This window comes from Hippocampus bargibanti, linkage group LG12, assembly GCF_051943395.1.
Source record: "Hippocampus bargibanti isolate YZ-2025 linkage group LG12, ASM5194339v1, whole genome shotgun sequence".
Classification (NCBI taxonomy): domain Eukaryota; kingdom Metazoa; phylum Chordata; class Actinopteri; order Syngnathiformes; family Syngnathidae; genus Hippocampus; species Hippocampus bargibanti.
Genome location: NC_142745.1, coordinates 23,407,110 through 23,421,663, shown reverse-complemented (window position 1 = coordinate 23,421,663; position 14,554 = coordinate 23,407,110). Strand labels below are relative to the sequence as shown.

The following is a 14,554-nucleotide window of genomic DNA, read 5'->3' as shown; positions in this document are numbered from 1 at the left end:
TGAGAAGGTTTCTTCAGCCATATCTGTACTTCTTTGAAGGTGTCGGACGTTTCGCTTCTTATCCAAAAGGCTTCGTCAGCGAACTAAAATGTGCTAGTAGTTTTGGCCCTATATATATATATATATATGCCTATATATGCGGTGTCAGACCTCTGCTATGATAGGTCCCTGCTCTCAGGTTGGGGGGAGCAGAGGGCTATTCCCTGAGGCTACACTGATTACTTCTATTGTCCTGACTGACTGATTACTTCTATTGTCCTGACTTATTGTGGGGTCTACGACTGGCCTGATTGCCCCATTTGCTCTGGTATCACCTCATTAAAACTGTACATAAAAGCATATTGATATACAAGATTCCTGTTTTTTTGTCCTTCACATGTGATTATTGAGAATTGAGAAGCCTGTCGGGGCGGCCCGGTAGTCGAGTGGTTAGCACACCGGCTTCACAGTGCAGAGGTCGCCGGTTCGCATCCCGGTCCGGCCTCCCTGTGTGGAGTTTGCATGTTCTCCCCGGACCCGCGTGGGTTTTCTCCGGGTTCTCCGGTTTCCTCCCACACTCAAAAAAAAACATGCATGGCAGGCAGATTGACCACTCCAAATTGTCCCTAGGTGTGAGTGTGAGAGTGACTGTTGTATGTCTTTGTGTGCCCTGCGATTGGCTGGCAACCAATTCAGGGTGTCCCCCGCCTCGTGCCCGAAGACAGCTGGGATAGGCTCCAGCAACCCCCGCGACCCTAATGAGGAAGAAGCGGTACGGAAAATGAGATGAGATGAGAGAGAAGCCTGTCGATATGAACGAGCGGTGGCATCTTTCCTTCTTGCAGCGTGGGTGTAACATTCTATGGATGAAGGAGCTACCCAGTGCCATCAGGGTGGGCAAGAGTGGGTGGGAGGCGCTGCTTAGCTTTTAGATTAGCAAGCGTCCGTCTGTTGCCCACCTCCTCCAGAGAGTTCCGCGAGCAGCCCAGGAAAGAACTGGCTCTCTGGGCCAGGCTTTTGTGAAGTCAATAAGGATGTCTCTCTCAGAACAGGTCCAGTGTTCGTTTCTAGGCTGCAGCCTTCCTGTGTCGAGTTTCAAATCAGAATCAGAAAGCTTTTAATAGTCCCACCATGATGACATTTGCAATCTGTTCCACTCCTGCGTGTGTGCATTTTCTCTGGTTGCGCTGGTTTCAGCCCACTTTCCGAAAACTGGGATAGTAGGTTAACTGAACACTCTAAATTGCCCTCAGGTGTGATTGTGAGTTTGTGCCCCAGAAACAGTTCTTGTTGTACCACTGCTGACTGCCCAAAGATGCTGAGATTGTCTCCAGCACACCCGCAACCCTCATTTCAGTGTCCATCGATCAAGGCCGGATCGATGGACACATCATGATTTTTCCAGTCCTTCTCAAACCTTTACATCTGCCATCTGAGAAGGTTCTTTCACGCACGCTGCATTCCTCGAATAACCCATTACAGACAAAATTCTTAATTTTTTACATTTTGGGAACAGGGATACAGTGTTACCTCAGTTTACGAACTTAATTGGTTCTCAGAAAGTGTGTGTTAGGCGAAAAGTTCGTCTTCCAAACATTTCCCATAAGAAAACATTAAAATAAGAATAATCCGTTCCCAGGTCCCCATAAAACATAATTCTCTAAGACATAAGCCTTAAAACTACACAAAATGTACAGTATTTTACATATAATAAACATGCTATTGCATTACGTCTGTGTAAGCTCTCAGTCGTACAGGAGTCGTCCATCGATTAAAAGGTTTCTTCAGCTGTCATCTGTCTTTCAAAACGTCTGTCCGACGGTTTGCTTCTTAATTTGGATCGTTATTACAACAGACTTCTTAGACCACAGACTCAGTTATGCTGATAAGGTGATACGAGGGCAAGTGGGGCAATTAGGCCAGTCGTAGACCCCATATTCAGGCAGGACAATAGAGGTAATCAGTCAGGACAATAGAAGTAATCAGTGGTGCTGTTGTATTGTAATTAAAGAAATAAACTGTACTATATAATAAAGTCATTTTATTTACCTTTGTGATGGTAGTTGTCAATGGATGACAAACTTCCAGGTTGCCTCTTGATGATATCCGAGTGAAGTTGTTGTGCTGATTCGAAAGCTAAAACCACCTCAATCAATACGCACCCCACAGCAAAGTCGCAGATTGGGGAAGGATGCTCACTCATTCAATTAAATGGACATGACCAAATGCTCTCAATCTGCCAGGGCTTGAGTAATCAACGACAAATTCATTTAGGAGCCTGGGAGCCCGCTATTGCTTTCAATTAAGGGTGAGAGATTACAGCTAAGTGGGGTGCAGCAAGTGAACGTCGGCGTGGGGGAGTCGACTCCCAATTCAGAGCGAGCCGGCCTCATTTTCAGCTGACGTTTCCAATTTGTGGCCTTACCCCAGTGTGTCGGACAGCTGGAGGAAGCGATGTGATGCTCACTTATCCAGCTAAATGGAGACAATGATCTTTCGGCCACCATATGTGAAATAGATTGTGTAGATTTAGTGCCACAGATGTAAAGTAGGAATTTACGTAGGAGACAGACACATGAGAACGATGACAAAGTGTGTTTTGTGTTATCAATGGATGGATGGATGAGAATTTCCACCACTAAAAGAGAATCGGAGTTAACGTCCCTGATCCACTGCTGAAAAGGATGCTCACGTGTGGCTGCCGCTGCTCACCCATAGAAAAGCTCATCCTGTGACTGTAGTTACCGAGTTTTGAAAGGCGCTTAGCAATAAAATGTATTATTATTATTATTGCTTGGCTGCTGTGAAATGTAAATGTCTCCACTGCGAGACTAATAAAGGCAAATCCAATTCAATTATTATTATTATTATTATTATTATTATTGTTATTATTATTATTATTATTATTATTATTATTATTATTATTATTATTTGATCCTCTCCTCTTTCATCTAGAACTGATGTCACAAAGCGGGTACAGAAAGTGCGGAAGAATGAATGACTGTGTCTTTGTGTTGGATTGGATTGGATTGGATTGGATATGCCTTTATTAGTCTCACAGTGGAGAAATTTACATTTCACAGCAGCAAAGTGATGAAAGGAATGAAAGTAGAAAAACGAAATACATGAGCTGCTGGAAAGGCAGGTGTTGTCATATTATTTGTAATTTACTTTATTTTTTTTTTTACTTTCTTACTTCCGGGTCGAGTGAACGCTGGCGCGTGTGGCTGCCGCTTCCCACCGGCAGAAAAAATGTCCTGCTACTGGAAAGTGTCCTTGAGAGTTTTGAAAGGCGCTTATGAATTACATGTATTATTATTATTATTATTATTATTATTATTATTATTATTATTATTATTGTTGTTGTTGTTGTTGTAGTTGTTGTTGTTATTATTATTAATCTCATGACTTATTTTGTTCTGTCTGATTACCTCTAATGTTCTATTCCTGGCCTCATTTGCTTTGGAATCACCTCACATGACTAAGCCTATGTGGTAATGATCTAAGAAGTATGTTGTAAGGAAAGGAAAAGGTTTCTTCAGCTGTCATCTGTACTGCTTTGAAGGTGTCGGCCATTTCGCTCCTCATCTGAAGAACTTCATCAGCAAACTAAAGTTGATTGGTATATATATATATATAAAGTCTCGTTATATATATTATATATATATATATATATATATATATATATATATATATATATATATATATATATATATATATATATATATATATATATATATATATATATACGTACAGTGAGACCTCAACTTACGAATGCCTTATACTACGAACTTTTCATCATACGAACGTCAAATTTATGAATATTAAGCCTCATAATAAGAACTATTTTCATATTACACACTTCGGTGGAAGTGTGTATACATAAATACATAATCTTCTGCGGAAGAACACGAAAGCACATGACCTTCGGCTCTGGCGGAGTGATCTTCGGCAACCGAACAGCGCTCCTCCTCCTTTGCCTCGTGCCCGAAGACAGCTGAGATAGGCTCCAGCAACCCCCGCGACCCTAATGAGGAATAAGCGGTACGGAAAATGAGATGAGATGAGACAATGCACGCACATACATTAAAGCACACAATAAAACGCACACAAAGGAAAGACAAAAGACACAAGACACAAGATAAAAGACAAAGGACAAAAGTCACAAGTCACGGACAGTCGGCTCCTCCAAATGCCCCCCCCCCCCCCAGCCGCCCCCGCTCTGTCCCCACGGGCTGCTCTCAGACAATGAAACCCCCTGGGAAACCCCGTAGCAACGGCTAGCAGTGCTGATAACACGCTGGTGTTGATGAATGCATTAATGTTACGGTAATCCATGATCTATTGCAGCTGCAAGTAAACCAAAAAAAAGAACACAAAATCGTCCGGCTCCAAATTAATAAATCAATTTTTCGCCAGCCCTCGCGCGTGGGTGTCGGTCTTAAGCCCTATCGTCGCCGAGCGCACGGAATACGACTAATAACCCGTACAAGCATTAGAGTCTAGCGTAAGTCCACACCCACAACTAGGCTCGAATTGGTCTACCTTACCACATTCACCTGCCCACGAGCCCACCGATGCGCAGATTAACCGTAGTTAGAATTCTTTTGGCCGGAAGAATTCCACAATACATTCACTCAACATAGCTGCATGCTAGCGGTGCCAACTCACCCGTGAAACAAATCCTGAATGACGGACACCAAGAAGGGAGGGATGGCCCACTCTTTCCGAACACTCTTGAAACAAAAAGAGAGCTTCCTTCACTGGAAGCAACACATGGCCCACTCCCCCTCACCCCCTCGAAGCCATCAGCTAGGACCCGGAGTCTCCAGGCACCAATCATAATGGGTTTATTTTGATCTTTCGTCCCTGATTCATTGCTTCTACGGGCGTTGATGGCAGAGGATGGTTAAATCATCAGGAAGCCAGGTGTAGAACAGAAAGTTGGTTTAATCTTGAAGACAGCGGAGACATTGTGGGAGGTCAGCGAAGGAGGAGGCATGGAGTGGAGAGAGACGAACTGCAATGGGAGAGCATTTATACGGCGCACAGTGTAACGCGAGAGGATGTGATGTAATGTAGATGCGAGATCATGTAAAGGAAGGCAGGATATGACGTATCAGGAAGTCCCAAACATAAACAAAGAGTAGAAAGCGATGTTTAAAGATGTTTGTATAGCGAATTACCCCAACAACGATGTGGCCCGCGACAAATATGACTTTGACTCCATTGGTCTAAGGTTTCCTACGCTGCATTGAATGTTTATGTAGTCCTAAAACTGATTCTTCTGTGGGTCCTGGACTTCCAGTGACAGTGACAAAAACCCTGGCACTGGATTGGACACATTTTTGCACATCATCTGCAAGTGAATGTGTGAAATCAGTTGCTGTTTATTTTGTAACCAATGTCAGCCATGCTTTTATAATAATAATAATAATAATAATAATAATAATAATAATAATAATAATAATAATAATAATAATAATAATCCATTTCATTTCTAAGCACTTTTCAAAACTCTCCAGGTCAATTTACAGTCACAGGATCAGTGTTTCTGTTGGTGAGCAGCGGCAGCCTCATGCGCCAGTGTTCACTCAACCCAGAAGTAACTCAAATAGAATAGAAATAGAAAGATAGCTAGCTAGCTAACAGATAGCTAATAGATAGCCAGCGAGACAGTTAACTAACTAGTTAGATAGCCATATAGGTAATAAATTGCCAGCTACATAGCTAGCTAGCTAGCAACATATCTAATAGATAGCAAATGGATAGGAAATAGACTTTTGGTCAATGCAGAAAAATTGCTTGAAATCTACTGGCACTGTTCGAATGAGAACATTTTGGATTTTGTTTTCCCAGGTGTATTTGGACCAGATGAGGGCTGGGCAGCTGCCTATCCAGGATGTAAGGAGAAGAAACAGTCACCCATCGACATTATAGACGAAGATGCAAAAATAGCCACAGAGTTTCAGGAAATTACACTGGAAGGCTTTGATGCTGAATCTTCAAATAAGACGTCAATGAAGAACACGGGCAAAACAGGTACACTAAACACACGCAAGTAGGTTGTCCAAGACTCCAGGAAGGAATATCATACCCCATTTCGTAATGTTCGTGGTTGAATTCTTATTTCTTTCATTTTCAATAGAACCAACCATCCATCAATCTATCTCTCTTTCTCTCAGAGAGAGAGAGAGAGAGAGAGAGAGAGAGAGAGAGAGAGAGAGAGAGAGAGAGAGAGAGAGATTGATGGATGGTTGGTATATATATATATATATATATATATATATATATATATATATATATATATATATATATATATATATATATATATATATATATATATATATTAGTGTGTGTGTGTGTGTGCGCGCGTGTGTGCGTGTGTGTGTGTGTGTGTGCGTACGTGTACTCAAAATCAAATTGAAAGAAGTGGTACGTTAGTATCGTACCAAAATATTCTAGAGCCATACCTGCAGGAACCTCAAGTTCAACAGTGGTCACAAGAAAAAAAAAGTGCTTTAGTGTTAAAGAGCGTTGAGAAAGCCCAGTGAAAATGCAACACTAACAAGAGCTTGGGAAGAAAAATGGCATGGAAGTCCCCCTCCGCACACCTCCCTTCATAATGCATGGCTAACAAGACAAATGTCCCCGTCTTTTTGGCATGAATAATGCATGCCTACCTTGCGGTTTGTAAACGACAGATGAGCGCTTTATCTGCAGAAGGGATCACCTCCACTGAGCACCATGATGGAAAGGGGTGGGGGGGTCTACATCCTTCGGTACAGCAAACAGAGATTTGAATAACAGTTCCAGTGCTGTCAGGTGATCCAAAATGTCTGTGATCAATTAAAAATCAGGGGTCTAAGATTTTAGTCTCATCTAAAAATGACTGAGAAAACAACGATTTTCATTTCAAGTTCGTTCAATAGATCAAAAGATATAATAAAATGTGGTACGTATTATAATGTACAGTGATACCTCAGCTCACAAACTTAATTGGTTCCCAGAAAGTGTGTGTAAGCCGAAAAGTTTGTCTGCCAAACATGTATTTCCCATAAGAAATCATTAACAATGGGAATCATCAGTTCCCAGGTCCCCATAAAACATATTTTTCTCCTAAATAAGCCTTAAAACTACGCAAAATATACCTCATTTTATGTATAATAAATTCGCTATTTTATTGTAAGTAAAGAAAAAAACTGTACTGTATAATCAAGTTGTTTTATTGACCTCTGTGATGAAAACTAGTTTGTATGCCAAGATTATAATCTTGCGAATTTAATGTTCGTCAGGCGAAAAGTTAGTTAGCTAAAGCGTTCGTAAACCGGGGTATCACTGTGCATCCATATTGGTTGATATATCGCTTTAACAACAGCTGAAGCTGGAACAAAGCGCTAACATGGGAAAAAAAGGCAAATGCTGCCCCCTATTGGAAGTGAAAAAAATATTGCCAGAGGTCTGACCAGCAACCCCCGCAAGAAAAAAAAAAACAACAAATTCGGGAATGGTGCTCCACATCATGCTTTTCAATTCCTGAATACATTTGCGAATTTCAGGAAATGAGTTAATGTCGTCATATTGCTGAAAAAACCTCTATTATTGCAATTTACAATTTTCAATATCAAAGAGTACATCAGGTTGACAAGTACTTTTTTTAAAAATTGAAAACAAAATGGAGTGTGTCCTCGAGCCCTCAAGCTTCAAAATTGCTGTTCACAAATGCTCTCCATGTGAGTGTGGCTGAGCTTGATATTGTTTTTTTTTTAATTTATTTATTGTTTTTTTTTTTTTTTTTTTTTTTTTTTTGCAAAGCACCATCGACAACATTTTCAATGTGTGAATGTTCAAAAGCAAGTTGAGATATATTCCCAATAGATTTGCAGGAACCCTAACGTTGACTACCTAAACACAAAGGCACAATATACTTTTTTATGATTTTCATTTGTCTAAAATTTTGAAAACTATGTATCCGTTCCTTGTATTTGTGTGACGGAAAAATTCAAATGCTTCTTAGGAGACACTAGACCGTGCGCAACACCCTGGCCACTCTAGAGTACTTGCACACTGCATGTATCCAAACAAGGGTGCGGAAAATCCTACTGGACCCCCCTGCACCCTGTCCACCACATTTTCCAGCAGCAAAAACACAAACTTAATTGCTTCATAGAAAAACATGGCTGAGACTTTTAAAGACACAAACATGTCCTGAGTAACTTAGTAGAAAAACAAAATAAACACAGAAAATCCTACTGTACCCTCCGCACCCTGCCCACTACCTTTTCCAGCGACTCCCCTAGCTCAGGCAGGCGCTGCCAATCCATGCGCACCAAATCCAGCAGACATTTAAACAGTTTCTTCACCCGTTGCCATTAACTCTCTAAATAGTCACCCAAATAGAATTGTATAGTGCCTCCATTTTTCTCAACCAATCGCAGGGCACACTAAGACAAACAACAGTCACTCTCACACTCACACATAGGGACAATTTGGAGTCTTCAATCTGCTTGCCATGCATGTTTTTGGAATGTGGGAGGAAACCGGAGGACCCGGAGAAAACCCACTCAGACCGGGACGCGACCGGCGACCTCTGCACTGTGAAGCCGGTGTGCTAACCACTTGGCTACCGGGCCGCCCTGAAAGTGATTCCATTTTTCAATAAATGTTGATTTCTTTAACTTTGCCCCTTTGATGGAAACTTATTAAAAACAGACGCAATCTTGATAAATCAGAGTGCATATGTTATTTTAATCTATTTCCATTTCCTCCTCCAAGTATCTGCGAAATACAGTAAAGTCTCGTTATATCGATATCGGATATAGCGATAGTCCCGGTTATATCGATATTTTTCGGACTCCCTTGAATATCGATATAACGAGACTTTACTGTAGTATGTAAACGCCATATCTTGCATATTCCTTGAGACAAATTTATTCACTGATCAGGGATATTTTTCACATTTGAAAGACAGTTAATAAATTGGGTTATAGTGTACTTACTGTGCTATGAGGCTTGTACACACTACATTTAAAGGACAACCGGCACCATTTTTTTTTTTGTTTCCCACTGACATCAGAAAAACGTTTTATAGCATCTAAAATACCCAAAACAGGCAGGCTGATATTTTTAGTCAAATGAAAAACACCAATAAAAAAGACTTCAAAATGAATCTGGAAATGGCCAGTCTCAGAAGGTCCCACCCCCTTGTTCGTGACGTCACGCCAGGACGTATTGCCTTGCTCGAGAATCAAAACAATGGCTTCAGATTCGGAGAAGATGTTTTCTTGTTACTCATCCAGTTATGAATATGATTCAAATAGTTCTAAAGAGGAAAGCATAAATGTTTGCAATTGATTCAAGGAGTCCTCCCATATCAATTCGAGCCGTCAATGACAGCAATGTAGCACCCATAAAATGCAGAAGATGGCGCCCAAGCTCCATTGGAAATAGGCTAATTGTAAGCTGGGAATTTGTGTCAGCGAATATCAAATAGTTGTCTTGGTGCAACACACAACGATTCACCATCGCATTATTTATGAGTTTTCCTCCTAATTTTGCCATCAACACGGATCAACACGAAGTTTTCAGACTAAACAAAGTACCGCAAACTGCATTGTGTGTCGCTTTCTCGGTCAGGAGCTCCAAACGTGACGTCACATGGGGATCGTCATCAACTCGAAAAGAAGACTTCATGAATATTCAGCACATGTCTTAAAACGTAAACTATAGCTATATGCTGTGGAATCTTTCTAAAATACGCTCAGTCGAAGTCATTTGAAGTGATTTTACAAATTATGGACATAACTTGTCCGGCGGCGTCGGTTGTCCTTTAATGCTTTAGGTTTGGTATTTCCGGGCCAAACCCTCCCTCCAAATGCTCCTGGCCCGGCCCCTCTGTTAAATTTTAGAACCCAATGCGGCCCGTGAGTCAAAAAGTTTGCCCACCCCTGGTCTAGTGCCTCCATTTTTCTCCATTTTTTGATGATACTAGTGCAGCGTGTTCTACCGGAATAAAATTCCTCGCGAGTTCTACATACGGTGATACCTCAGTTTATGAACCCCTTGGCTTACGAACCTTTCAGTTTACGAATGTTAAATTTATGAAAATTTAACCTTGGCATACAAACCATTTTTCGGGATACACACGGAGCGCCACGATGAGAGATGTGTCGTTCGCGAACGAGCCCGTTCTCCTGACAAGAAAATGGCAGCCGACTCGTTTTTGTCCTCTATTCCCCGCCCCCAATCTTTGGTTAAAGCAACGTGATTGGTCAAGAACACAGCAGTAAGGGTGGGGGGGGGGGGTACCAGAGAGAGAGTGAGGCCGTTCTCCAAAAGGAAAATGGCAGCCGATTTTTTTTTGTCTTCTATTCCCCGCGCCCAGTCTTCGGTTAAAGCCACGTGATTGGTGAAGAACGCAGCAGTGGTTAACCATGGGAGGTGGTTAACCATGAAAGACACAGGCAGACGACAGAGAGAGAGTTAGAAAATGTAATTCAACTTTGATAGTTTAAAGGCAAAGTGTAGACTGCAAGGTTAAAATATCCCATCAATCAGGCTCCACAAATAACCCGCACAAACCATCTGTACACTTGTTGCAAAACAGAACACAATTGATGAGGAGCTAGGTAAAATTATCGCAGAGAAAGCACCTACAAGGGATCATTCCTCAAGATGGTGAAAGAAGGCGACGTTCCTCATCAAGTGTTTAATGCTGATGAAACCGTCCACTCTATTTCATCAAGCCATCAACGACCATCACAAAGGTAAATAAAACGATTATTATACAGTACAGTTTATTTATTTAATTATAATACCATATACATTTATTATACATAAAATAAGGTATATTTTGTGTAGTTTTAAGGCTTAGAAAATTAGAGAGTAGAAAATGATGTTTTATGGGAATGGTTTATTCATATTTTAATGGTTTCCTATGGGAAATTATTTTTTGGGATACACACTTTTCGCCTCACACAGTGTCTGGGAACCAATTAAGTTTATAAGGCAAGGTATCACTGAATAAAGATGATTCTGATTCTGATCATGTCTGACCGCGAGAGTGGCTGCCTTTACAGCAGCTCCTGCCCTTATTTTTTCTACTTCTTCCTGTCCTTTGCCCTTACTTTCATAACTTTGCTGCTGTGAAATGTATTTTTTCCACTGCAAAATGAATCTAATCAAATGTAATCTAATCTACTGTCTTGATTTTGTCTTTGTGTCCTTCCTCCAGTGGCCATTATGCTCAAAGACGATTATTTTGTAAGAGGAGCAGGCCTACCGGGGAGATTTAAAGCGGAGAAAATGGAGTTTCACTGGGGGCCAAGCAACGGATCGGAGGGCTCGGAACACAGTATCAACGGCCGACATTATCCTGTGGAGGTAAACACGTCAACCACTTTATTCACGTGTGTCAACTTCCCCATGTTTTACTTTGAAAGCAATTCAATTTGACAGCATTTTAATTTGAAAGGTATTGCCTTTGTTCACGTGCCATTGCCTTTTTCCATTGAAAGACACAGAGTTCACTCATACAAATAAATAGAAGGGAAGTAACCAAATAGTCCAAAAAACTAAATGAATAAAAGTAAAAAAAAAAAAAAAAATTAAAAGACATTAGCCTAAATTTACCATGCAAAAACGTGTCCACTCCAGTGCCAGGGTGCGAGAGTATAATCTTGGCATACTGGCGGACTAGTTTTCGTCACCCCCTTTCTTTGAGTGTGGACGTGGTTTGTTATCGAGTGGAGTACTTTTGCTACTATGCGACGGAAAAAGACCCCACCACAGGCTAGTGTTAAGATGAAGAGGACACAAAAGAAAATGGCGGTCGAGCAGAAGAAGGAGATCATCAAAAAACACAAACGAGGTGTGCGTTTGTGTGACTTATCGTCCCAGTACCAGTATGCTAAGTCGACCATTGCTACATGTGGCTAAGGGTGTTTCTGTGTTCTCTAAGCAACAATGTCGGGCAATAGAAGAGGTTAAAAAACTTCTGTGGATTTGGATTAATGAAAAGCAGCTAGCAGGGGACAGTGTGAGTGAGGGTATTATCGCTGAGAAAGCACGGCAACTTCACTCAGATATCTTCAAGAGGCAACTCCATCAATGATCATCACAAAGGTCAATAAAATGACTTGATTATACAGTACAGTTCATTTCTTTCATTTCAATCCAATGGCACATTTATTATACATAAAATAAGGTCTATTTGTGTAGTTTTCAGGCCTTTTTAGTAGAAAATGATGTTTTATGGGAAATTGGGAACGGATTATTCCCCTTTTTAATGGTTTCTTATGTGAAATAAATGTTTGGCAGACCAACTTTTTGCCCTACACACACTTTGTGGGAACCAATTAAGTTTGTGAGCTGAGGTATCATTGTATTGAGTTTTAGGACTACATAAACATTCAATGCAGTGTCAGAAACCATAGACTCAATTCTTTCATCAGAAAAGAATAGTTAATTCCCAAATGATAGGGGTCTGGAGTTATATTATCTTCAATTAAGGGCAGCTGTCCAAAATAATGATAATAATAATCTATTTCATTTTAAGCGCCTTTCAAACATCTGAAGGTCACTTTACAGTCACAGGATAAAGTTATTCTGCGGATGAGCTGCGGCAGCCACATGCGCGAGCGTTCACTCAACCCCGAAGTAACTCAAATAGATAGAATACCATATTTTCTGGTATATACGGTGCACTGGCGTATAAGGCGCACCCCGAATGAATGGTGCATTTTCAGAATGTTTTCCATATACTGCATAAGGTGGATCGGAGGATAAGGCACTCCCCCAATAAATGTTGTTTTCAAACCTTTTCCATATATAGTGTATAAGGCGCACCGAAGTATAAGGCGCACCCTCAATGAATGGCGTCTGAAAATACACCAAGAATACAATGCTATACGTGCATATTGGTTGATATAGCGCTTTAACAACAGCTGAAGTTGGAACAAAGCGCTAACATGGGGAAAAAAGGGTAATGCTGCCTAAATTCCTTTCAAATCAGCTTGTTCCCCATTCTCCATTTTTTTGGGTGCAACCTCTACATACCTTCCTGTGGTCGGTTGGGGGAAAATAGAGTTTGTGGAGCGTTTCTCCATAAATGATGTATGATTTACAAGCCTTGCCATTTAGTAATTGTAGCATAATAGGGCATTAGAATGGCCTGATGAAATGGGGATTTGCTATTCCCACACCTGCTGTTTTCAACATTTTCAACCAGAATGCTCTGTTTGACATGCCAAGCGCATCTATCACACATATCTTAAACAGGAGTGTGTGTGTGTGTGTGTGTGTGTGTGTGTGTGTGTGTGTGTGTGTGTGTGTGTGTGTGTGTGTGTGTGTGTGTGTGTGTGCGTGTGTTTGTGTGCGTGTGTTGTGTGTGTGTGTGTGTGTGTGTGTGTGTGTGTGTGTGTGTTTGTGTGCGTGTTTGTGTGTGTGTGTGTGTTTGTGTGCGTGTTTGTGTGTGTGTGTGTGAGTGTGTGTGTGTGTGTGTGTGTGTGTGTTTGTGTGCGTGTTTGTGTGTGTGTGTGTGTTTGTGTGCGTGTTTGTGTGTGTGTGTGTGAATGTGTGTGTGTGTGTGTGTGTGTGTGTGTGCGTGTGTGTGTGTGTGTGTGTGTGTTAGCCCCACTTTCATCGGTAGGTGAATGTGCAATGTGAGTAAAAAGTGAAACATCTTCGTTTTCATGCTGAGGCAAGTGGAGCAAACCAAAAATTGGACTTTGCGAGACCACACTCCACATTCTTGGGGGAGAAGGAAGGGAGGAAAGAAGGAAGGAGGGAGGAAGGAAAGAAGGAAGGAGGGAGGAAGGAATGAAGGAAGAAGGGAATGAAGGAGGGAAGGAAGGAAAGAAGCAAAGAAGGTAGGAAGGAATGAGTGAATAAAGATTGGAAGGAAGGAGGTAAGGATGGAGGTAAGGAAGGAGGTAGGAAGGAAAGAAGCAAAGAAGGGAGGAGACAGGAAGGAAAGAAGGAAGAAGGGAATGAAGGAGGGAAGGAAGGAAGGAAGGAAGGAAGGAAGGAAGGAAGGAAGGAAGGAAGGAAGGAAGGAAGGAAAGAAGCAAAGAAGGTAGGAAGGAATGAGTGAATAAAGATTGGAAGGAAGGAGGTAAGGAAGGAGGTAGGAAGGAAAGAAGCAAAGAAGGGAGGAGACAGGAAGGAAAGAAGGAAGAAGGGAATGAAGGAGGGAAGGAAGGAAGGAAAAAAGCAAAGAAGTTAGGAAGGAAGGAGGGAAGAAAGATTGGAAGGAAGGAGGTAAGGAGGCAGGTAGGAAGGAAAGAAGCAAAGAAGGAAGGAGGGAGGAAGGGAAGAAGGAAGCAAAGAAGGAACGAGGGCGCAAGGAAGGAAGGAAGGAAGGAAGGAAGGAAGGAAGGAAGGAAGGAAGGAAGGAAGGAAGGAAGGAAGGAAGGAAGGAAGGAAGGAAGGAAGGAAGGAAGGAAGGAAGGAAGGAGGGAAGCAAGGAAGGATGGAGTTTTTAAATGTTTTGCTCAGACATGGGGAAAAAAGATATCCCATCCGGTGTTCGGGGAGATTGACAGCAGGTATGCAATCAGCAAGAATGCTCAGCCCG

The 14,554-nt window shown here is 41.5% G+C and overlaps 1 protein-coding gene across 1 annotated transcript in view; it reads left to right on the top strand.

Moving 5' to 3' along the window:
- Positions 1-14,554, top strand: part of LOC148890929 (receptor-type tyrosine-protein phosphatase gamma-like) — a 236,711-nt gene that overhangs the window by 170,748 nt on the left and 51,409 nt on the right. Inside the window, exons 3-4 of the mRNA XM_089010725.1 lie at positions 5,839-6,021; positions 11,213-11,361. Coding sequence (XP_088866851.1) covers positions 5,839-6,021; positions 11,213-11,361 — 332 coding nt within the window. The remainder of the gene's footprint in view (positions 1-5,838; positions 6,022-11,212; positions 11,362-14,554) is intronic.